Source organism: Amborella trichopoda, chromosome 5, assembly GCF_054954075.1.
Source record: "Amborella trichopoda isolate Santa Cruz 75 chromosome 5, AtrichopodaSantaCruz75HAP2 v2.0, whole genome shotgun sequence".
NCBI classification, from domain to species: Eukaryota; Viridiplantae; Streptophyta; class Magnoliopsida; order Amborellales; family Amborellaceae; genus Amborella; species Amborella trichopoda.
In genome coordinates, this window is record NC_142340.1 from 42,214,145 (window position 1) to 42,239,651 (window position 25,507).

At 42.3% G+C, this 25,507-nt stretch overlaps 1 protein-coding gene across 7 annotated transcripts; it reads left to right on the forward strand.

The window, feature by feature from the left end:
* On the forward strand, positions 1-23,806 carry LOC18434263 (small ribosomal subunit protein uS13z/uS13y/uS13x). 7 transcript variants are annotated; one of them, XM_088867984.1, is made up of 5 exons: positions 1-495; positions 6,688-6,805; positions 7,254-7,414; positions 20,378-20,566; positions 23,450-23,806. In XM_088867984.1, exons 3-5 carry the CDS (start codon positions 7,329-7,331, stop codon positions 23,553-23,555), a joined length of 381 nt encoding a protein of 126 aa, XP_088724110.1. In that variant the 5' UTR covers positions 1-495; positions 6,688-6,805; positions 7,254-7,328; the 3' UTR covers positions 23,556-23,806. The 7 variants fall into 7 exon arrangements, with proteins under 7 accessions (XP_088724110.1, XP_088724109.1, XP_088724112.1 ...); XM_088867983.1 differs by having other exon boundaries at positions 1-49; XM_088867986.1 differs by having other exon boundaries at positions 1-49; positions 6,688-6,746.
* Positions 23,807-25,507: the final 1,701 nt, after the last annotated feature.

A 25,507-nucleotide genomic window follows, 5' to 3' on the forward strand; every position in this document is an offset into this window, starting at 1 on the left:
CGCAGTGGAAAAGACGTATTTTGCTCGAGAACATCACACAGTCACCATGGTACACTTCTAAACCCTATTTTTCACGATATCTTATTTTCTCTTCCCGTGACGATCTCCCATCCGAATCCTAAATTTGCAATGGTCTGTTTATTTTTGATTCCATAACCCTGAGTTGTATGAGCTGTAATTTTTTCCATTTGTGTTGATTGCTGCTTCAAAAGTCCTGAATTTTGTGGAACCCTAATGTTTGCTTTGTTGGCTGGTGCCAAGATTCAGCTGTAACGGATCTGAGAATATTCCATTGGAGAAGTACAATGGCATCACTCCAAAACTCCAATCTTCGAAACCGCTGTTTTTGTACAACTTCGCTGCGCGCTTTTTGACTAAAACTCCATAGAAGCCCACAAGACTATAATTTTGTTCAGTTTCATGTAGCTATTTTGTGTTTCTATTCATAGTTGAGTGTAAACGGCAGAATTCCTGGTTGGTTTGATAGAGATATTAGTAAGCTCGTCTTCTATGTGACATACATGATTTATATTTGAACTTTATTGGTCGCATTCTAGTGTTTTGAGCATAAGGTCTAGTTCTTTGACTGTTTAATTTTGTAAACTTTTATGTCAAGCTCACCTGTAAATTGAAAGACTCCGTCTATTTTTCATATAAATTAATACCATGCTTGAATGCTCTGTTTCTGCTCTGGGATTGTGTCTGGAATCTGGATACCAAGCTCAGTTATCTGAGAATAAAAGTTGATGAAGTATGTTATGTTCACACTTCTGCTACTCATTATTTTTGTGTAAATTTACAACTTGTCGTCTTTCTTTGATGGTTTTTCCCTTCTCTTTTATTCCTTATCCTCTCCCTAATCCCTTCCTCTGTGCTGGGTATTTTGATTCTTTTTGTATATCTTCCAATCACAGACTGTTGAGGTCCCGACATGTGGGTACCCTTCGCCACATTTTTTATTTATTTATTGATTTTTTTCTTTTGGTTATGTTTTGGCCTCGTAGAGCACTACATGTGAGCTGCCTTTCTCCCTTCTCGTGAGACACTTTGTAATAATTATTAGATGTAATATATAATCAAAATTTCAGAAAAAAAACTGAGTCTATAGACAACGTACTCTAGGAAAGCAGTTTACAATGAATATTACATTACGCTCTATTATATGTGGTATGTCCTAGAACACTGTCACCACCAAAGTAGGCTTTCCTTTTCTAGCTAACCCTGCAGTCTTCTAGTTTGTCTCTCATACCTAGTGCTGTATAGTAACTTGTAAAGAACTCAGCAACTCCTCTATCTCCAGAGAAATGTTGTGTAGTTGTCTAGGGACTGGTTCTCACCCTCTTCCAATGAAACCATATTTTTTGAGTCCCCTTATATTGTAATAATTTGCCAACTTTGATCAAATTTTGCATCCCTACCCTAAGGGCACAGGCTTCTGCTTCAGTTACATTATAATTGTGTAATTTCATGAGTAGGTCATTAGAATTTGACCCCTATGGCCTCACGGTGCCTCTAATGCCTCAGACCTAGTGAACTTCCATTGGAATTCAACTTGAGTACCTCTTCAGGTGGTGGTTTCCATTTCATTGGCTTTTTGTTTCTCAATGCTTTTGTTCTCATAATATTATCCCAATAATCATAATAATCAGCAACTGAATATCCCAAAACTCCTCAATGGTTCTCGGTCATAAAAGCACGATAGCCCTTGAGCTGTTCTTTCATTTTTCGACCTCTTTATTTGATCTTTAAAATATTATTCAATCCTTTCTAACCAAATCACCCAATGGATAGCTAGCATGATCATCCTCCATAGAATAAGAACATCCTCAGCACTGGTGGTGTAAACCACCGTACTGGTAGTGCCTCAAAGGATGAGGGTTCCACTCAAGTGCATCCATAAAGATTGAAAGCTAATGATCATAGTTGTTTAGCACACCTAAAACACAGAAACAGGTGGCCTATAGTTCCTGTGTCACATTTGCGCATTAAACAGATGCTACGTGTGGACATACCTCTGCTACTTAGGTGGTCAATCGTTAGCACAATGTTCAGAGTCACCAACCAAGCAAGTGCCCGAGACTTTGGGGGTCCAGGCATTGACCAGGCCCTTTGAACTATGCTATCGGCTTCTGTGCACCTTGTGAGGGTCTGATATTGGACTTGACATGGAAGACATCCTTGCTATCAGATACCCAGATAAATTAGTCTTCTCTACATGGTCATAGGAGAAGCCTTATACCTCATAAAGTCCTTGATTTCTTCCTTCTTCAATGTGTGTCTTAGGCAAGGGCTCCATGTAGTTTGATACCCATGACCTTCTGCGCATTCTGCCATTGTTACTAAAATCTATGTTGCTGAAGAATACAGCATCACATAGCGGTCTTTGCAATTTTGTTTGCCACACAAGAGGTCGCCCCAAAGCCTTGTTTCTCTCCATTGCTCACATGTACTCTAGTGTTGTTTACATAATGGGTTCTACAATTCTCCATCGCATTCCACGCACCTGATGCTGTTGCCTTATTGCAAACCATCCTTACCAGCCAACAATATTCATCTTTCCCATATTTATTTTCAATCACTTGTTTCCACAAATGCTTGATTGTGTGCCCAGTCTTCACTCCCATTTTGATAACAGTTCCTCCTAATTTGGGATCCCCTTTTCACTTCAGCTTGCATACATTCTCCCATCCGACCAAGTGCTTGTTTTTGTCTGTTGAGGCTCCCCATTAATATTCTTTCATTGCTTTTTCTTGTTTCATTTAATCAAACATTAAATATATAGATCAGTAAGCTATCTTTCTTTGCTTGCTCGACTCGTGGATCCAAAATTACTCATATTCCTTCCGAGGCGTCTATTGAAGGTTTGACACACCATCCAACAGGATTTCTGCCCAAACTGTTCTAATATCCTTATAGTCCAGATCTTTCTATTCTTGCATTTTCATCTCTCTAATAGCATAAACACTTCAGGTTGCAACTTGCATACAGAACGAGTAGCTGACCTCTTTTTTTTGGGGTCACCCAAACCCCGATATACCATGAAAAGATCTTCATGGGATATAATGTAATCTCTGTTATTACTAACTAGGAGTCGCCTACTCTCTGCCTCCAATTACCTTTTGGAGATATGACAATTCCAATCATAGTTAATATGAAAAGTTAGATTTCTCAACTACCGAATACCCTTACCTTTCCCCTTGCTAACCTTTGTTGCTTCTGCAACTAGCCCCTTCGCTTTCCATCCTTTCCTTTTATTCTTTGGCTGCATTGGCTTGTAATGCCCTTCGATATTTCATCTACTCTACCTTAAAATTGCAGCTGCACAACCTTCATCATTCCCCCCATGTAAGCCCAAGCTTGCATGATTCACATTTCCTTTTCAGAGTATATGAATAAATTTTGTCCTGAGATATATATATCTAATTGTATATATTATCTTCATACCAGCTCAGACTATCTAAGGCCATTTCTGCCTCTTCTTTAGCCCACGTCATTGTTATGACGGGCTGGGTGGCCACATATAGGAAGACAAGAATAATCATCACTCTCCACATATGATCCTGGCGCTTCCAGCAACCTCTCCTTTGCTATCTCCCGAATTTGATCGTGGGCCAGATGTGAGTAGCGTTCATTTCCAAACATTTTTGTCTTGATATGCTGGCTTCATCATACCTGAAAGCGAGCAATATTTCCATTCATCACTAGATCATCTATTGGTGCCATAGGAAAGTTGTTTATAATGTAATCTCTAAAGAGGATAAAGTTTCTTGTGAGCATTGTTTTTAAGCACTCTGCTTTGACCTTCAACGGTCTGGAGGTTAGCAAGTCTATTGTGGGGCCGCACGCCCCTGTGGAGTCAAGTTTTGAAGCCCTGATTTGATTATCTTATGGCTACTCCAGTCTCTATTTACTCAAATTTATCTTGTCAAGCCTTGATCCTGCACCACTCTCAAATACATGCCCTTTATGACAAGTTGCATCCCATCCCCTTATTTGTCCTATTTGTCGAGCCTTCTTGGGCCATAATTAGACTGTGCACCTCTCGCACATCTGGGCCATTCTCTTCTTGGCTATACTTTTCTCATTGCACCAAAGTTAGCAGTCCACCTCTGAACTTCCATCTAACCCGTTTAGTATTTCTGTTCCTTCCTCCTCAGAGCTCAGGGTAAAGTGGAAAACGCCATCCTCAATCTTCTTGCAGATTATGGGTGACAAGGTTTTCTTACTGCCCATTCTTTTGGTCCTAATAGATTGATTATTTTTTTGAACAAGCCATCCTTCACTTCTTTCAGAACTTGTACTCTACTCCCTTTGAACCCAGACCCAGTTTTTCGACCCTAGACTTCCTTTCTCTCAATGATGACCAAGCAGCCTGGCTAGAGTGACCTTTTTCTGAACCTGAGATTCTTAACGCAATCAAAGCCCTAGCAAGTGACAAGGCCCCTGGGCATGATGGTTTCCTGATTGTTCCCTTCAAGGAGTATTGGGATGTAGTCAGTCAGGACTTTATCAAATTCTTCGAGGATTTCTTCCATAGGGGCATCATAAATAAATCCATGAATGCCACTTTCCTTGCCTTGGTGCCCAAAAAAGGAAGAGTTGAGGAAATTAAAGACTTTTGGCCTATCAGCCTCCTCAACTCCTAGAAGATCCTGGCAAAGGTTTTAGCGTCCAGGCTGCAACTTGTTTTGCCTTCTATCATTTCTCACTCTCAATCTGCCTTTGTCAAAGGTAGACAAATTTTGGATAGGGCTCTGGTGGCCCATGAATGTGTTCATTCTAGACACATATCAAAACTACCAGGCCTCATCTTTAAAATTGACTAGGAGAAGGCATATGACCATGTGGATTGGTCAGTTTTGGACGCGACTATGGCCAGAATGGGTTTTGGGGAGAGATGGAGGAATTGGACGAGGGGTTGTTACTCGAACCCTCACTTTCCATCCTCATTAATGGAGCCCCTGTTGGCTACTTCCCCTCATCTAGGGGTCTCAGGCAAGGAGATCCCCTCTCCCCTTTCCTCTTTGATAGAGCGGCTGAAGTTTTTAGCTGGTCTTTTGCTCGGGTCTACCAAGCTGGCCTTATCACAGGTTTCAAATCTAGCAGACAGGGGCCCACTATCACTCACTTACAGTACGCAGACGACACTTTAGTCGTCCTGGATGTTACAACTAGTAAAGTAAACAACCTTAAGATTTTCCTTTCCTGTTTCCAATCTGCTATTGGTTTCAAGATAAACATGGAAAAATCCTGCATGTTGGGGGTAGCTTTATCACGTGGCCAGATTGGGGATCTCATTTCAGATTGGGATTGTAAAGTACAAAACTTGCCTACTACCTATTTGGGACTTCCCTTGGGTGTCGGTAAACCTAGAAAGCAGCTTTGGTCCCCTGTGTTGGATAAGGTCGATCGTAGATTGGCCGGGTGGAAGGGTACATACCTTTCCTTTGCAGGAAGAACCACCTTGATAAAAGCGACCTTAGCGAACTCCCCAATCTACCTCATGTCCCTTTACCATATGTCTGCTCAGGTGGCTAACCGCCTGAATCAACTCATGAGGAATTTCCTCTGGTTTGGGCAGGAAGACGAGAAGAGATACCACCTGGTGGCCTGGAATAAGGTTTTCCAACCAAAAGAGCAGGGAGGTCTTGGGATAAAGGTACTCTGCAAGCGTAATGCAGCGTTACCTGGAAAATGGTGGTAGCGCTTAGCCACTCAGCCGAACGCCCTTTGGGCGCAGGTCTTAAAACACAAATACAAGACCCCACCTGAGAATTGGCTCCCTGATAGGGTTCAAGCCCATAATACCTTGGGGAAACCCAACCCAGCAGGGGCTGGGGGTGTTTTCCGAGACTTTGAAGGCAATTGCCTCCTCACCTTCTCCGAATACCTCGGCTTCAAAGACTCTAACTTAGCGGAAGCCTCAGCCCTCCTCATTGCCCTCAAAAAATTCAACTCATCCTGGGGCTCAAGCTTGATTGTGGAGGGTGATTCCAAGAATGTCATCTCTTGGGCCAGTAGGACTTGTGATCCTCCTTGGTGCTTGCTACAAGTGTTTGACGAAGTTCAACAAATCTGCTGGGCTATGGACGTCTCATGGCAGCACACCTGGCAGATGTCCAACAACTTCGCGGGCCGGCTGGCGAAGGAGGGTGCTAGAAGACAGGGCGAGGCAGCCGACACTGGCTCCACTTTCTTTTTTGCTTTGGACCAGTGAACCCCTTGTAATTTTGTAGACCTTTTTGTTCTCATACTCAGTATACGATAGAAGGGGGGCATTTTTATAAGCCCTTTCCTTGCCTCTTTTTTTGTATATCTTTTATTGGGGGGGGAAGTCTTTTACTGTTCAGGGGTTTTTCTCCTTTTTTAACCGGGGCTCCCGTCTAGTGGGTTCACCCAGAGCTACAAACTTTGTACTTCCCTTTCTAAGCAATACAAATGTTAACATTTTTAAAAAAAATAGATGGATTATTGGTTGAGAGAATCTTCCTACTAGTCATTACCTAAGGATTCTTCTTTCTCAGATAATTGGGCTGCTAGCTTTTACTGTGATTTCATTTCCTCTCACCTCCGTGCTGCACCTCCTACTGCGTGCTTGCTGTGGCTTTGCTATTTTAATGCCCTCTATATATGCTCTCTACTTTGCTTAGACTCTGTCCCTGTTTGAATTTGAGGTTTATGTATCAGAGGAGGTTTACCTTCTTGAGGTGGTCGCAAGATGGTCCTCAGCTGCAACCTCCATACAAGTTGGGCTCTCCTTCTCATCTCCATCCTTTATGGTTGACTGCCACTTCTGAGTTTGTTGGTAACACACTAAACTATGATGAGAGGATCAAGCCCTAAACATATTGATGCTAGCACAAAGAGTCTAAGACTTCTGTTTGAAAGGGAAAAAAATGGATATGAACTAACTCGATGAAGTACAGCGATTAGTCTTTTGTTTTTTCTATTTTTTATTTTTAAGCATAAATTCTGCAGTTGTTGTTTGAGTTTGTAGGTAACCCTAATTTCTAGTATTGGTTAAACAAGCTTGTTTTGAAATGCATTTGAGCCAAATCTTCGCAAAATTTGGTACACAATGCTCCCGATCTAGGCGCTGGATTATCTCATCGGTTGTTTATCTTTCAACAAATTTCTTCTAGAAGTATGTGTGAGAATTTTCGGACCACACTGATATTGTTCGCTGAATATATAGACAAAATTGACATTTCTACTGCCTACTCTGATATTGTTAATGGGTTTTGTATGTCCAGTCTTTGATTGCAAATGAAGACTTTCAGCACATTCTTCGTGTGCTGAACACGAATGTTGATGGGAGACAGAAGATAATGTTTGCCCTAACCTCCATCAAGGGAATTGGGAGGCGCTTTGCAAACATTGTCTGCAAGAAGGCAGATATAGACATGAACAAGAGGTAAAGAAAAGTGATTCCTTTTTTTCTTTAATCTGTTGCATGTTAGTTTGTAAAGTTAAGATAAATATATTGATGTGAACTGGAATTGCGGTTTTTCTGTGTTATTGTTTTTATATGAAATTGTGTTATTATACTTTGCAGTGTCGGGTTATGGTTAACTGTCTGCGATTTAGTTTAATTTGGATTTCTTGTAACTTGGGAATCAAATCTGATATCATTCATGCCAAATATTTCTTTGGGAGAAAGATTGAATGTATTAGTATAATCTAGCTGTACAAAGATACAGAAATGGCACTCCACTATCTGGGTACACCTATACAAAAATGGCAACCCGCAAGTTGGGTGCTCAAAGCCTCAAGCAGTACATCAAATACACGAAACTGGGTTGAGCAACCCTCAACACACGAATCTTATCTGTTAACTAGGACTGAGAATCATAAGCTGTTCAAGCCTGCCCTTCTATGTTAATATGTTTCTGTTTGAGATCCATTTCTATAACTTCCATAGATCATACACAGAAGGCTAGTGTGACCATGCTTTTTGATGTACAGAGCGCCTGACACACCATTTTTTGGTACATGTTGGGTATAATTGTTCAAAAAATTACAATTCTTAAGCTTCAAAAAAAAAAGAAAAGAAAAAGAAACTGCCAAAATAACATCCCATTTTAGAGGGTTGTTTTGCCTTTGACATTTCAAATTTAATGACCAAGTTCTTTTTTTTTTTTCTGATCTTCAGAAAAAGTTCTGGTTTTTTTTCTTTAATCTTTAGGTTTGTTTATACACATGTCATTTCATGTTTTTAATGTGGAAATAATATTTAATGTCTTCTCGAAAAAATTAAAAAAAAAAAAAAAAAAAACTTGTGTCTTATCCATTTATTTTCTTTCCCTGTTTGGATTGAGGAGTTTTGGTCATATTCTAATCGTTCGAGTTGGGTTAGTTAAACCTTTAGATACGGGTCCTTATTTCGTGTATGGCTGATACATTCTCATATGTTGCCTTTAATTTCTGGGTCATTTTGTGATCATTAAATTAATTCATTTCGAGGTAAGATCAAGTGGTGTGAAGGCCCATTTGTTTGATGCGTAAATATCTCCATACCTCCTATTTTTGCTGCCTATTTTTTAGGAGACCCAAAGATTTAGATTATTTCTGGCCTGCAAAAGTCTCTATGTTTTCTATCTTCCAACCCCCTCCCTTTGATCATGTATTATTGTCCTAAACAATGTAGAGAATGACTTCCTTTCATTCAAAAGCTAACGCCCCGTTAACCCCTTAACCTATGTTGTCTCTTTGTCAAAATTGTCTCTCTCTCATAACCCAATCGCAGAGCCGACCCTCCCCATCGTCTCTCTCTCTATCAGAACTCTGTCTCTCTCTCTCTCTCGCCCCTCTTTCTCTTAAATACCCAAATCGCAGAGACCACCCTCCCCATTGCCTCTCTCTTCTCTCCCTCTCTATCAGAACTCTCTCTCTCTTTCAAATACGCAAATCGTAGAGCAGATTTGATTCCCAAATCTCAAATTTGGAGAGTGCTTTTTGAGAGAGAGAGAGAGAGAGAGAGAGAGAGAGAGAGAGAGAGAGAGAGAGAGAGAGAGATCTCTATTTTAAATAATTAAGGCTTTTTGAGCGCTTGGTTTTAGAGGGTTGAGCTTTTTTGCAGAAGAAACTGGTGCGTTCGCTTTTTTTTTTTTTTGAACTGTTAACATTGTATTGCTATGGGAGTTTACAAAGGGTAAGACTGTAAGCACACCCTTCTTGAGTGGCTCACAGTAAAAAGTACATTAGTCTTCCATTATCAGTAGAGGCTTAGAAGAAGTGCCCATGTTACAAGATTTACAAAAATCTAAGCAATGGGTTACTCAATGAGAGAGGCGCTATTCTGTACGGCTGAAGGAGTTGGACCTAGGCTAGGAGTCAGTATGGCTGAGGTCCTGAACAAAAAAGGAGTTGGACCTAGTCTGAGTGTCCGAATGCAAACTAGCTCCCTCCTTCACTAGTAGATCTGTTAGATTGTTGGACATCCTCCAGGTATGCTGCCATAAGACGCTGGTATCCCTCTGCATAAATGGGAAATTTCGTCAAAGATTGAGGATAGTTGCCAGGGAGGGGGGGACAAGCCTCTTGCCCAGGATATGGTATTAGAAGAATCTCCTTCCACTATCAATGTAGAACCCCAGGAGGGAGAAAAGTGTTTAAGAATGTGGGGTTTGCCATCTGCTAAATCTTGGGGGTTTGGGAGGTCTGTGCTTAAGAATGTTTTGCCATTGAGGGAGAAAAGTGTTTCTAGGGATGTCCGAGAAGGATTTGTGTTGAGAGGCCCAGAAGGTGGTTAAAGAGACTAGCTGAGCACCATTGAAGATCCTATTGTTCCTTTCCAGCCAGAGAGACCAAATTGTAGCAGCCACCGTGGCCTTCCATAATATTTCCCCAGCCAAACTGAGGAGCAAAATTGTGGGTGAAGAGTGCTTTGACCGTGGGTGGGTTAACCCATTGGAGGCCGAAAAGTTGGAGAACAAGTGATCAGAGTTTACTGGAGAAGTCGCAAAGAATGAAAAGGTGGGGGTTAGATTCCTCCTCACAGAGACATAGGGCACATCTGTTTGGTAAGGAGAGGCCTCTTCTTTGTAATTGGTTGATTGTGAGGGCTCTTTGAGAAGATGCAATCCAACAAAAGAACTGGATCTTTGGTGAGGTTATGGTGGACCACACTTTTGATAGGATAGAAGTGGGGTTTAGGGGGAAAGTTCGGGGTTGAATGAGGGCTTTGTAGAAAGAGGCTACTGAAAAGGCCAGAAGGAAATAGGCTCCACACCAAAGAGTCACTGCTGGAGGAGGGGAGGAAGTGGGAGGATAGGGTACCCAGTAGATGTAGGAACTGAGTGCCCTCGTCCTCAGAGAGGTGTCTACGGAAAGAGGGACACCAGGTTCTTCTTCCACCCACGAGGGGCAATTCCTCGGCGATAGAGGAGTTACAGTCAGTGGAGAGGGTGGAGAGGGTAGGGAAGGCCTTGCACAAAGGTGAAGTACGAATCCAGAGGTCCGTCCAGAATTTAACCCTGGTGCCAACTCTAGCGTGGAATCTAGTGTGCCTTCTGAACTGTGGTAGGGAAGAAGCTAAAGACAACCACACTCCAGACGCCCTTTGTTTTTTAGTGCTCTCTGGAACCCAAGTATCATCTCCGATCTTGTATTTTTTTCGTAATATTTGAGCCCAGAAAGCATTCGGTTGAGTGGCCAGGCGCCACCACAATTTGCCTAGAAGAGCTGTGTTGTGCTTTCTGAGGATTCGAATCCCTAAACCCCTGTGTTTTCTTGGTAGGCAAATGTTATCCCAAGCTACCAGGTGAAATTTTGTCTTCTCTGCCTGGCCTGACCAGAGGAAATTACGCATAAGTTGTTCTATGCGGTTGGTCACCCGTGCCGGCATTTGGAACAGAGACATTAGATAAACTGGGGTGTTTGCCAAGGTAGCCTTGATCAGGGTTACTCTACCTGCTGGTGAGAGATATCTACCTTTCCAGGTGGAAAGGCGTCTATCTACTTTGTCAAGTACCTAGGACCAAAGTCCTTTTTTGGGTTTGCCTAGCCCCAGAGGAAGACCCAGGTAAGTGGAGGGGCGAACTTCCACTTTGCAGTCCCAGTCTGGAATAAGGGCAGCCACCTCGTTAGAAGACAGGGCTACGCCCATCATTTTGGATTTACTCATATTAACTTTGACCTTGTAGCAGTCTGGAAGCACTAGAGGAAGAGTTTGAGGGTGTCAATCTCCTCTCGGGTGGCGTCTAGGAAAACCAGGGTGTCATCTGCGTATTGCAGATGTCACACCAAGGGGCCCTAGTTGCTAGTGGTGAAGCCATAGAGGAGACCATTTTGGTAGAGGCGGGCGAGGGATCTAGAGAAGACTTCCGTGGCAATGGCAAAGAGGAAAGGGGAGAGGGGGTCCCCTTGGTAGAGCCCCTGTGAGCCGGGGAGAAACCCTTTGGTGATCCATTAATGAGGATGGATAAATGGGGGTTGGAGTAACATCCCCGCATCCACCTTCTCCAACGATCTCTGAAGCCCATCCTCGACATGGTTTCATCTAAGATAGACCAGTCTACGTGATCGTAGGCTTTTTCCTAGTCTATTTTGAAGATTAAACCTGGTTTCTTAGCTAGGTGTCTAGAGTGGCGACATTCATTAGCTACTAGGACCCCGTCCAAGATCTACCTATCTTGGATAAAGGCAGATTGGGAAGGGGAGATGACAGTTGGTAGTACTTTCTGGAGTCTAGAGGCTAGAACTTTAGCCAGAATTTTGTTGGTGGAATTCATGAGGCTAATGGGTCGAAAGTCCTTGATTTCCTCAGCCCCTTCGATTTTAGGCACCAGGGCTATGAAGGTGGCATTTATGGCTTTGTGAATGATACCCCTATGAAAGAATTCCTGGAAGAAATTGAAGAAGTCGGGACGGAAGGTACTCCAGAAAGTTTTGAAAGGGGCGATAAGGAATCCATCAGGGCCAAGGTCTTTGTCAACGGCGAGGGCTATAAGAGCTTGAAGGATCTCCTCCTTGGAGAAAGGTTGTTCCAATGAAGCTGTTAAGTCCTCACTCAAAGTCAGGAAGGTAAGATTCTTCATTCTAGGCTTCGGGCCAGTGGGTTGAGAGTAAAGAGATTAGAAGAAATCTAAAGATGGCCTGCTCGATTTGTAGTGGTTGCGTCAAAAAACTATTGTTGACTTTGAGCACCGAGATGGTGTTGTCCCTTCGACGATAGTTTGCTACCTGGTGAAAAGAAGCTGTGTTTTGATTGCATGTTTTTAACCATTTAACCCGGGATCTCTGGAACCAGTAGATCTCTTCCTTTTTAAGGGTGGATAGATAATCGAGTTTGATATGGGCCCTGAGGTTTAGTTCCAAGTCATCAAGGGCTCTGGATTCTTCCAAGCGGTCGAGGCGTTGGATAGTATCCAAGAGAAGTGATTTGGTTCGAGAGAAGTTGCCATGTAAGGTATTACTCCAGGTTTTGAGGGAGGCTTTTAGGAGTTGGATTTTGGTTTGAAGTCTATATCTTGCTCTACCCCTGACCGTGAGAAAGAGTCCCACCAGATGAGTATCTGAGATTGGAGGGAGGCTTCTTCCAGCCAATGAAGTTCAAATCAAAAAGGTTTTGGGCCTCTTAGAATAGCATTGATATCCAGGAGAATGGGACAGTGGTCAGAAATAGGTTTGGGTAGTGTTAAGGCTTGGGAACCCGGGAAGTTTGGATCCCAATTGGTAGAGAAGAGGAAATGGTCAAGTTTGGAGAGGGAAGGGCTAGAAGAGTGGTTAGACCATGTGAATGGGCTGCCTTGGAGAGGAATGTCCATGAGAGCATTCCTGTTGATGAAATCCTCGAAATCCCTCATATCTCGGGAGATAGAAGAGGAGGTGTTTCTCTCATGGGACCATCTGGTGACGTTGAAGTCTCCTCCAAAACACCAGGTAGGATTAGGAAGAGCAGCAACGTGGTCCAATTCAGCCCAAAAACTGTGTCTGAGGAAAGAAGGATTTAGGCCATAAACAGTCGTGAATTTCCATAGGGAACCATTGGTCAAGGTGGAAAGGACAACAGTGACCTAGAAGTCGCCTACATGTGAGGAGATGAGGCTGTGTTCTAGTGGGTTCCAGATAACCCAAATGCCTCCTGACGCGCCCACAGCTGGTAGGGCCACCCACTGGGAAGGATGATTTCCCCAGATTTGGCGGATGAGCTGCAAATTGGGCTCAAGTTGTTTGGTTTCAATAAGGGCTAGAACCGAGGGGGAGTACTTGAGGGAAATATCTCTGACAGCATTCTTCTTGGACTGCTGACCCCCTGATGTTCCAGGTTACAATCTTCATGGGAGAGAGGAGGGGGGTGGGGATGAGGCCAGTCTGGAGGACCTCCTAGGGAAGGAGATTGGGAGGAAGACAGGGGAGTCTTGGGAAGGCTTGTCCTTGAAAGAGATGGAAGCAAAAAGGCTAAGCAATTCTCTATGACCTTTGGGTCTTACCTTAAGCTTGCTGTGCGCATCTGCGGTTATGAACTTGTGGCTTGGACCTTCTGGGTTGTCGTGGTGAAAGCCCATGATTCTGTACATGTCGTTCATCTTGTCTTCGATGTTAGAGTTGCTGCCAGCAGCTGCGTCATACTCCCTATGGCTGTGACCTTCTCCTACGGATGGGGATAGGGATTAGGCTGACTAGGGTCACCGGGGAAGTCCTTGAAATGTTGTGGCTGCGACTCAGTGCTAAGGGGAGGGTAGAGGTCAGGGGGTAGAGGAGGGAGTGGTTCACGAGGTGAGCCAGGTGCTGAAAAGGGCTCGGTCTCCTGAGAAGTAGTGGAGGTAGGGGGACCCCTCGAGTGTGACTGGGGGAGAGACAGGTCTACTGGGGCTACGTCCAAGGAGGGACATGCTCCTGGTAGGGGTAGGGAAGGTGGACAGGCAAGCTGAACGCCTGTTGGGTGTCTGGGTAGGGAGGCGGAGGGATGGACGAAATGGAAGAGGGGAGGTAGGCAAGGTAGTGGTATGTCTGGACGGAGGAGAGGGTAGCAATAAGGGTGAAGTGGTAAGTGGGCCAGGTGAAGTGAAGGGAGTTTACTCTGGTGAAGCAAACCAGGTGGGGAGCAAAGGAGGGAAAGGAGGCCAACATGGAGGAGAGTCAGTATCCGGGGGTGGGAGGTCCCAAGAATGGGTGGTCACGATACCTTGGGGAAGGAGGTTGCGGTCCATAGGGGAAAAAAAAGAAGGGTCAGTAGGTTCGTCAAGGGTATGGCGAGGCAGAGAGAAGTCATAAAGGCGGAGAGGGAGGTAGGTAACGGAGATAGGGGGGAAAGGAGGGTGCAGCGAAAAAAGAAAGCAGCTGACTGGAAGGGGAAGAGGAGCGACGAGGCGACGAAGGAGAATCCTTTTCAGCCTCTAGCTGGGAAGGGGAAGGGCTAGAGAAACCAGGGTTGAAGAGAAAGGGGCAGGGGAGCAGGGGAGGGGTCAACGAGAGAGGTAGGTTAGAGGGGGGAATAGGCAAGGACAGGTTGGCGGCGAAGGGAGAAGACGGGGGTGGCTCAGGTTGCAGGTGTGCAAGGGGGGGGGGGGGGGGGGGACTCGAGGAAGATGGGTGGCTGGGTGCAACAATTGAGGGTGTGATGGGCGGCGGCAGGTACATGGAAGGGACACGAGGAGGGAGGGGATAAGGCGAAGGGGTTAGGTGAGTGGCGTCAGACGGCGTCGAACACGTCAGTGGGCTGGAGGGAACCTCGTATGACGTGTGTCCAGGGGGAGAGGATGCCATGTGTGCCGGGGAGGCAGAGGAAGGGGGCAACAAGTTAGGGGTCTCAAGGCGGGAGGAGCAATGATGGGATCTTTCGAAAAAGACGGGCCTGGGTCAATAGTTGTACCCGAGGAGAGAGGCAAAAGGTCCTTGCGGGCCTCTTTTCCAGGTCTACGAGAGGTGAGCATGGGAACCCTAAAGGGCGGGTCGGGGGCCTGCACCTTAAGGAGCGAGTCAGAGGAGGCCCGCCCTTCACCAGGCGTGGACGGCGGAGGTGGCTGGGCCAGAGACAGGGCCAACTGATCAGGCTGGGTGGCTTTGAGGCTACCATTGACAAACGACCTCGAATGAGTCCGTCGATGTCTTCTGCTCGGACAAGCTTTCTTTGAGACCAGGGTCCAAGAAGCATCCTCTGTGACCTTAGGTTTGGAGAGGGTGGCATGGTGAAGGAAAGCTGGGGATGGAGGGGAAGCCACGGTCCAGAGGGTAGAGATAGGGAAATAAAGGTCATTGACTTTGAGCCACAGAGTTTTGGGAATCAAAAGAGGGTCCAGGACTTCCACCAGAGCTCTAATAGAGGCTAGGGGGAGGTTTCAATTGAGATCCAATGGATCGAAATAAAGGTACCACAGTCGGCGGAAAGTGTCTGGTGTCCAAGCCTGGAGAGGTATGTTGTTGAAAGTTAACCACACCCTTTGTTTCCTGAAAGACCCCTCCGACGACAACCAAGGGCGAAGGCAGCAATAGGCTCCACGAAAAGAAAAGGATTTAGAATCTTGAAGAGCGATTTGGGCACTGCTCGAAGAGGGGAAGGAGAAGAGGATTTCGCCATTAGCGAGGCGACGGCATGTGAGATTAGGTTCTCTCTAGTATTTTTGTGCTGCCCTTTCAATGCCTCTGAAGTTATGGCGTGCAGGCTGGAAGCGTCCAACCAGAGAAGCGAACAGTTTAGGCTGTGATTTTTCAATCTCTCTCGGATCGATGGAGATGCAATAGGGGAGAAAAGGGGACCAAATGGAACTGCGATACCATTGCTCTTGACGTCAGGGAGGGGGGTTGGACGGAGTGGGGGAAATAATAGGCTTAGTGGAGGCTACAACCTGGGAGAAAGAGGCCTTAGGGGAGGGACGGGAGGAAGGATGGGAGGAGGTATGAGAGGATCTCAGCTGGGGGGGGGGGGGGGAGGAGGAGGACGGTGAGGTTCTAGGATAGAGCTTGTAGATATTGTTCCAGCAGGTAGGAAGGTGGGAGGCTTGTTCAACATCCCTCATCAAGGTAGAGGCTTCTTCAACATCTATTCCATTACTCTCTGAATCCAGGGCCACAATTTGTGGTTTAGCAGGTAGGATGGTGCAGTAGTTCTTGACATCCCTCATCAGTGAGAGCATTCAAGGTAGAGGGCATTCAAGGTAGAGGCTTCTTCAACATCTATTCCATTACTCTATGCATCCGGGGCCACAATTTGTGCTTTATGGTGCATTCACTTTTTTGCAGAAAGAATTGATGCTTTTCACCTTTGATTTAGAGCTTGGGCGTTTTGTTGTCACTTTGCTTTGAAAATTAGGGTAGAGTTACTTGTTTGGGATGCACGAGAGTGGAGGTGAAGGAGTTGCGGGAAAAGGAGTCAGGGTCAGTGCAGAGGAGAAGGAGAGAGCAGTGTTTATGTGGGGCTATCTTCCTGGTACTTCTCCACAAAGAGCCCCTCTGCTTCTTGTAGCTAAACGTACGCTAGAGAATTCATGGAAATATGTTTGTCCATTGATGTTCTGTTCTTCTGGTTTTTATATCATTACCTAGTTTGTTCCATAGTTTATTAGCATAGGTTTAGATTTTCATCCATCAAATAACAAATTTGCATTTGAATCCCTAATTTACATCAACATTTGTGGAACATAGCCCAATTGTGTGATATCTTCAGCTGCATTTGAGCTTTTGGTGGGTTAATTGTCTTTCCTATTTTTAGAGAGAGAGAGAGTTTTGATAGAGAGAGACGATGGGGAGGGTGGGCTCTGCGATTTGGGTATTTGAGAGAGAGAGAGGGGAGTGAGAGAGAGAGAGAGACGATGGGAAGGGTAGGCTTTGCGATTGGGGTATTAGAGAGAAAGAGACGGAGTTTTGAGAGAGAGATGGCATAGGTTAAGGGGCTAACAGAGCCTTACCTTTTGAATGAAAGGGAGTCATTCTCTAAACTATTTAGGACAACAATACATGGTCAAAGGGGTATAGGGAGTTGGAAGATAAAAAACATAGAGACTTTATGCAGTAAGAAAGAATCTAAATCCTTTAGTCTCCTAAGAAATAGGTGGCAAAAATAGGGGCCATGGAGATATTTACCCTTGTTTGATCTAGGCCTTCACCAACTATTGATCTTCATTGCCAGATCCAAATCTTTGTTTTTCAGCTAGAGATTGAGTTTACTGTCTAAAACAACAGGTTTCTAGTTAGCCAATGTCTTTCCCAATCGTTAGCACACCACAAATATTTCTCTCGTGCTACCTACAAATCATGTTGGAGGAGATTAGGAGAAGCACCTTGCTAAAGAGAGAAAGAATGATGTTTAGCACCTTGTTAAAGAGAGATTAGGGGAAGCACCTTGCTAAAGAGATTAAGAGAAGCACCTTGATTTCTCCCCCTCTTCAACCCAACCCTTTAGCATGTAAGTCTTTCTATCTCTCCACATACATACATACATACGTACATGCATGCATACAATATCCATATAACCCAACCTCCCTGTCTAACCTCCAATAGTAATCAGTAATTCAAAAAGCGGACTACCTACCCAAGCCTAGGCGGTCGCCTAGGCAGTACGAAACCTGCCTAGGCGAGCGCCTAGCTCCCAGCCCAGGGCGGCCTCCCAGGGCTTGCACCCTGCCCAAGGGCGGATTTTATATTTTTTTTTAAGTTGTATTGAATTTTTTTGAAATATAAATGGTTTGAAGGATGGGTTTTAGGTTCATTTCAAGCCTAAACCCACAAGAACCCATTTTAGAGAGAAAGAAACCTCAAGAAAACTAAATTTTGTGACTTTCATTGGATCGAAGTGCTTCTCAAAGTTACGAAAAACGGATCCAAACATCACCCTGGTAGATTTGATATAGTTTTGGAGATTTATAATCCTATTAGAGGGTGTTTTTAATTATTTTAGCACTAGAAAACATCTTAGAGGTGAGAGTTTGGAGTTCGAGCAATTAAAGTAAGTACAAAAAATTATTTTTTAGATTGTTTGTTTTATTTTGAGATGTCTTTTTCAGGATCCAGTCAAAGTGGAGATCCGGATTGGAAATATGGATGTAACCCGAATCCAAATGACAAAAATTGTATTAGATGCAATTTTTGTGAAAAAGATACAAAAGGGGGAAAAAACCGGTTTAAGAAGCATATTGCCGGTATTAAGGAGGATGTTGCCCTTTGTAAAAATGTTCCTGAAGCTATCAGAGAGGAGATTAAGCAATACATGAGTTTTGTAAAACAAAAACAAGAACAAAATCCTTGTCATTTGAATATATCTATTTCTGCTACTTCTAGAAGAAGTGATCCAGGTTGGAAGTATGATGATAACCAAAAACCAAACGATAAAAATTGTATAAGGTGTAATTTTTGTGAAAAAGATTCCAATGGGGGTATTAATCGATTCAAGAAACACCTTGCTGGTATTAAAGGGAATGTTACTTCTTGTAAAAAAGTTCCTAAAGGTATTCGGGATGAGATTAGACAACTTCTGAATTTAAAAGAACCAAAAAATAATGAAAATGATCCTTGTTCTACAGAAATATTTTGTCCAGGTTCTTCTAGAAGTGGTGATCCGGGTTGGAAGTATAGCTATAACCCAAATCCGGATGACAAAAATCGTATTAAATATAATTATTGTGGAAAGGATACTAATGGGGGCATTTACCGGTTTAAAAAACACCTTACCGGTATTAAGGGGATGTTGCCCTGTGTAAAAATGTTCCTGAGGCTACCAGGGATGAAATTATATAAAATTTGAGTTCAGGGAAGCACAAAAAGATAGAGCAGCCAAGACTCCTAGGCCTCATCTACACATACTAGTAAGAGGGAGGTAGAAAAAGAGGAGGACAAGCATTACATTGAAGAGGGAGATGACTTTGATGATGATGGCCTTGATTCTAATGCATATGATGAAGTTGACCCTATTCCTTCTGATGATGATGATGATGATGATGATGACTGAAGACTCTTGGTGTTGCGTGTTGACTGTTGTGTTGAGTGTTGATTATTGTGTCCGTATATTTTATGAATTTCTGTATATTTTCTTTTTCTTATTTTTAGTTTCTACTTTCTAGTTTCTAGTTCTACTATCTAACTTTTGTGTGTAGAGTCTACAGTGTATCAGACTATCAATATATGCTTGTATGTTTTTACTGTTTTAGCATTGTATGAAAAATATGGATTATGGTCTAATGGATTATCAAAATACTGAGATTATGGTCTTAGTTTTTTTTTTAATTGAGCCACCCAAGTTCTGGGCGCTCGCCTAGGCGCTGGGCGGCTTGGACCCCCATGGCCGCCTAGGGGCCACCTAGCGCTTTTTGAAACACTGATGGTAATCCATGTATTGATAACAAAAATGTCCATCTCCCTTCTTTTCAATCTGATGTGATAAAAAGGAAACACTCCCATCCCTTGACTATGATCTACAAACCATTAATTTATCTATTGACAATTATTGCTTCTCCATAAAGATGTTGTTTATAAAGAAGACTTTGGCATCAAGTGATGTTCAGGGGAAGGCAGGAGATTAGGATTTGAGAGACAGAGAGGTTCTGGTTTATAAAGAGGACTTTGGCATTGAGTGTTATTCATGGCGAGGCTGGAGAAAAGGATTTGAAATAGACGACTTTGGCTTCGAATGTTGTTCATGAGTGAGGAGGGAGAAGACGATTTTAGAGAGAGAGATGACTTTGGCATCAAGTGTTGTTCATGGGAGAGGCAGGAGAAGAGGATTTGAGAGGGAGAGTTTCGTGGCATTGATTGTTGTTTTATGGGTAAGGCGGGTAGGTAGGGAGAGCAAAGGGGAGGAACCATGACTAAATCTGAGTATTAGAGATACAATGGAGGGACAACCAAGGAGCATGGATGAGAGAAGGGAAAACCAAATCCTCTGGTTTATGCAAGCAATGCCTCTCCGCTCTGGTCATAAAGAGTGAGCACATGAGGAAGAGAACAAGTCTTTGCACCTCTTCTGCTTGGTGGGTGTTTCGGGTTTCTTTATGTAGAGGTGATAAAAGAATTTTTGTCAGCCATGAGATCTGGAGATGGAAGTTGTGGATCATGGGCCCGCCTTGAATTTAGTGATGTTGAGTAATATAATGCAATAGGTTACAGGTTTGTGACAATGTAGATTAAGATCCAACTGTCTATATCTATAGTGGGTCAAGTTCTATATCATATAGATGGGTCATTACGCTATTGGACATTCCCTATTCAATTTTAATATCTTATCATTTTTATTTCGATGCTTTTTTTTCCCTTCACCCTAAGAATTGTATACCCAAAACGCAATGCTTGTAATGAGTGGCAAGTTTGTTTCAGTTTTCTAAATTTTGGCTTCTGTGAGGGCTTTTTGAGTTCTGCTGGATTTGTTGTGGATCTGGGGCATTGTTATCTTATTGGGTGATTTTTTCTTGTATAGTTAACAGTTTTATTTTTTGGTTTTGTTGTACAGGGCTGGAGAGTTAACTGCTGCTGAACTCGAGAGTTTGATGGTTATTGTGGCCAACCCCCGTCAGTTTAAGATCCCAGACTGGTTTCTTAACAGAAAGAAGGATTACAAAGATGGGAGGTATTCACAGGTGGTATCAAATGCATTGGATATGAAGCTGAGAGATGATTTGGAGCGTCTAAAGAAGATTAGGTATGTGTCTTCATTTCTTAAATTGTACATATGCTGTCATCTTGCAAATTTCAAGTTGGAAGACTTTGATTGCAATATTAGGGCTTCTGGTTGGCCTAACTAAAATTTGTCTGCTCTTCTATTTTGTGTTTGTGCATTAGCCATTAATGGGAATCTCATTACGAGTTTGAGGGAATGCTTAAACATGCACACTTAAGTGCGGAGCTGCTTTTGTTTTCCCCTTTTCTTATGTAAGAGTAGCAATGTTGATGATCATACCAAGAAGAAAGGATGTATGTTGGGGGTATCAAGCTAGGAAGAAGCATGTACAGGATAAACCAAAATTAAAGGCACCCTATTAGGCAATGTATTGGTTTCCTAAGCACGATGAATTATAACTTGGCAAAAAAAAGAAAAAGTCATCTTTGATCTCCTTAGAAACATATTGTTATCCAACCATGCACTGGCATCTTACCTGCCTCTCTGATGCCTCTCTGAGAGTTTTTCTCAATGATGAACAACATCGATGATGATCTGACTTACGATCTTAGCTCATAGTGTAATGTGTTGTCTTTTGCTTTCATGGAGTTCGCCTGTTTAATAATTAAAAGATATAAAATTTGCTCCCTAGTTGCTGGCTTCCAATTCTGATTAGGTATTGATTACCCATGAGGATCAACAACCTTGACAAGAGTCTTACAATATCTGTGACTCCATAAAATAATGAATCAGATTTGGCAAATTCCTGGGATCTACCACGTACCTTGCTAAATATACTCTTGAATTTCTGCTGGAACCAGCTTAGTATGTCCTTTCTATTTCGGACTTCCACTCCTTAATTTTTTGGTAACGCCGATCCCTTCCTTCCACACTCTTATCCAAATAATTCGTAAACGATTCATAATTTTGCAGTTCATTGACTATCATTTTGGGTTTTCCTTTCATTGTCTGATTAATTTGCGAATTTTTCTAAGATATTCTCTTCCTTAGCGGCTTCCTCCTTAAATTAGTCTTCAGATGTGAAATCTGCAATCTTTCCCATCATTGCCTTGCTTCAGCTGTGAGTCATTCAGCTGGGATATTTATGTCTACCTACTGGTTCTGTACAAATGTGTGAATCGGCTTCTATTTATACAAAATCTTGAAAAGATGTCACGTACTTTGTAGTTGGCGGGAACACGGGTCTTTGAGCAAACTAGTGCCCCTTCCTCTGTGGTGGTACCAAATATAGCATTTAGCTGTAAGCCCTTCAAGAGGAAAGCTTTCTGCTAAATTTTTGAAAACCCCGTGAACTGATTAATGGCAAATGGGCTTTTGAAAGGTCATTTAATCAGTCCCAGCTTTGTGGAGTTGGTTTTGACTTTTGGTGTTTATTATTTTTTGAATATTTTCATAAAATTCATGTAACAATCATCATGAGCAGGTATGGTTTTTCTTTTTTGGCTTGTGCGTTTTCAAAGCTCTGAAGTTTGCCATCAAAAAAATAAGAAAGTCTCTAAAGTTTTCCTTTGTTTTGTCAAACTGATGATGAGTCTGATCGCTTCCATATAGTGTTTTAAACCAAGTGATTCAGATCAGGGACCACCAATCCGGACCGGGAATCAGCCGGGATTGAATCGATTCCAGGAAGTTATAGGTCCTACTGACCAACCCTCCCTCTCCCCACAAACCCCCCCCCCCCTACAAAAGGAAAAAAAAAAAAAACCCAAAAAAAAAAACAAGTAATATATATACCGGGAAGCTATAGGTCCTACTAACCAACCCTCCCTCTCCCCACCAACCTCCCCTACAAAAGGATAAAAAAAAAAAACCCAAAAAAAAACAAGTAATATATATATATATATATATATATATATATATATATTTCAAGCTTATGTGATGTTTTCTTAGTTCCCCCCAAATCCGCACCCCATGAAACCCTACCTTAATTTTTTATTTTTATTTTTTAGTTTATGATATTTTGTTGGATCGCTGATGCGGAATGATCTAGATGGTTGATCGAGCGATCCGACGTGTATCTATGGGGTGGACGATCCACTAGGGATCCAGGTTTTAAAACATTGCTTCCATATATGGAGATTTAATTTTCTCCTCCATATGTATATGTCGATCCAGATTTTTTATACTCTGCACAACTTGATGTATACATGAAGTTGTGTACATGACTCAGCAATGAATGATAATTAACAATAAAGAGAAACATAGAAAAAGTTGTCGGTCCAGATTTTTTGTACTATGCACAACGTGATGTATACATGACTGAGCAATGATGATAATTAAATATAAAGAGAAACAGAGAAGAAGAAAAATTTAATCGGAGGCATTTGTCTGGGAGACTTTCTCCTTCTATGTATATGTATCATAAAAAATCAGTCTCAATCTTCGTTGATATTTCATTTTCTAATACCTTTTTTATTTGGTAATTTTAATTGGCATTGTTTATAAAGCTTGCATGTTACTATATGTTGTGTTCTCTACTACAAGTAATATATCCGTTATAACTTTGCTCTATTTTGCGCTGTTTAAATTACAAAGACAAAAGATTGTGTTCATGCAGCAGGAGCAAATCTTACATTCGCTGCCCCTGGTAAAGCCCCTATATTTAGGACCCAAATTCTAGGAAAGTGGATCTCAGATTTAGATTGAGAAAATCCCCCCAAGTACTCTTCTCTTACCGGAGTACCATATGAGTGATCTGTTATAAATTTCACTTGCATTTGTTCTTTTTCTTTGTTGTTTAGAAGAATAAGCTTCCTGGTATATGTGTAGCTTAAATAGTAACATAAGTTAAATGTGAAAAGCAGGTCCCAAATTGTTTTACTATATCTATGGTGATGTAAATTAAAGGCATAACTACCCTTAGATTCTAATTTTTTTAACTGTAACCTTTTTCCTTTCTTGTAGGAACCATCGAGGCCTCCGCCATTGGTGGGGTCTTCGAGTACGTGGTCAGCATACAAAGACGACAGGCCGCAGAGGAAAGACTGTTGGTGTCTCTAAGAAACGCTGAGTTCGCTACCCACCCCCCCCTTTTAGGGACACTTCTCCAATTTCCTTTTTTTTATTTATTTTCCTCTGAAGGACTTTTTGTTTTGTTGTCTTCTAATATGGTAGTTTTTGGATTTTGTGTTTCTTCCTAATGTTATAGGAGCAATGTTATTTGGATTAAGTTGAACCATTTACTCAATATTTGTAGCTACATTGTCTTAGATTTGATCTAGGCGCTTAATTGGATGATAGGTGATGATGTGACTTAGTTTTGAGAGTTGTCTACTTTGTTTTCATCCAAGTTGTTGACAATGGTCGTTCCACTGCTGTCTGTCGCATTGTATCACTGTATATATCTAAGGATGCTGTTTCTATAGGGCCTAGGCTTCACAAAAACAAAGTAAAGCCTCACCTTTAATCCTCATTTGGAGAGCACATTGGGTATCAGTTCTCTATGATGACTCTAAAATTAATTTTCAATGCTGACTATGAAATTTGAAGATAAAAAAATAGTACGAATCTTGCGGATCTGGGAACATTTATTTTAGGGTGCAATGGACGGTATGGATAATTGTTACAATATACTTGACTTTTAGGGTTTGAATTTTTTTTTTTTGCAACCATAATGATTAAGGTTGAGATGATTGATTTGAAGGATTTTTTATGCTAGAATTGTAATTTTAGGGCTTGAAATCCTCTCTCTCTCACTCAGCTCTCATCATTTCGTGGGTCTTCATTTTGTAGCCCTTTGCAGCCACAATTGCGTGTCTTCATTTTGTACAAATGGGGGTTCCGCTTTTAAGGGAAATGAGCTCAACCCAAATGGGCTCTTGCTCGATCCTAGTTTCAAAGAGTTCCCTTTCAGATCCACACCAAGATGAAACTCCATTAGAGCTTCTTAGAAAGAGAAAGGATGATGGAAACCTCACCCTATAAGCTGCCATAGTTGCATAGGAAAGAAACTGCCCCTTTCTTTGTTGGGTGAGGTCTTAGAGGTAGAAAAGGCCTGAGCCTGGCCGCTGCCTGGCAGCCCTATCTTCATGGCTTGATTCGATTTTCCTTTGAGTTGTTGGATCATATTTTGATGCTAGACAGTCAAAATTAAGGGGCACCTCAAAAATTCACTAGAAGAGATTGTTTCGGTGCCCAAAAAACCTCAAATCGATAATTTGGACATGAAGATGTACGAACATGAGAAAAATGGATTTCAAGTGTTGGACGTAGTATATCTTGTAATTCGTTTTTTGGACCGTCAATTTTTGTAGTGTTTATAGATTTGTTCTATCCAATGGTTTAAAAAACGAATCGGTGACTCGGATCGGGCTCTCAAAAAACTGATCCGGATCGGCGAATCGGCGATCCGGATCGGGAATCGGGTAAATCGGTCAGGATAAAGCTTAAACAAAATCCGAAAAAATTATTAAAATTCATTATAAATATCGTTTTTTAGGAATTCAATAAGAAATGAGGGTACTCTATTAAGAATTTTCATGTTTTTGAATGAATATGCGAATATTGATATGTTCTTTCCCTGCATGAACCGCCATTCAGCATTTAATTTACATCACACAAAAGGATAAACATAGAATTATCATGGAATAAGTATATCAACATACATGGACTACAATAAAGCATAAAATTAGTACCATATGATCTAAAAATAAAATGATAGACGACGTTATTGTTCTTCTTGGTCACGCTGGTGCCATTGATTGAATTCGTTTAACAATTCATTGATTCGATCTAAAAATGAATCATCGATATTAGCAGGCGTCTGACTATTCCCAAATCCCTGAGTGTTAGTGTTTTGTTGTGTTCCCAATCTAAAATCCCCGAAGATTGTCCATCCTTCATGCTCACTTGCACTGTCGTGCTCATCCCTACACTGTTGCTGTTGGGACTCGATATGTGAATAATATGGCTGGGATAGGGTGGCCTCAGAATCATCGTCTCTCTCATTTTCTCTTTGAATAA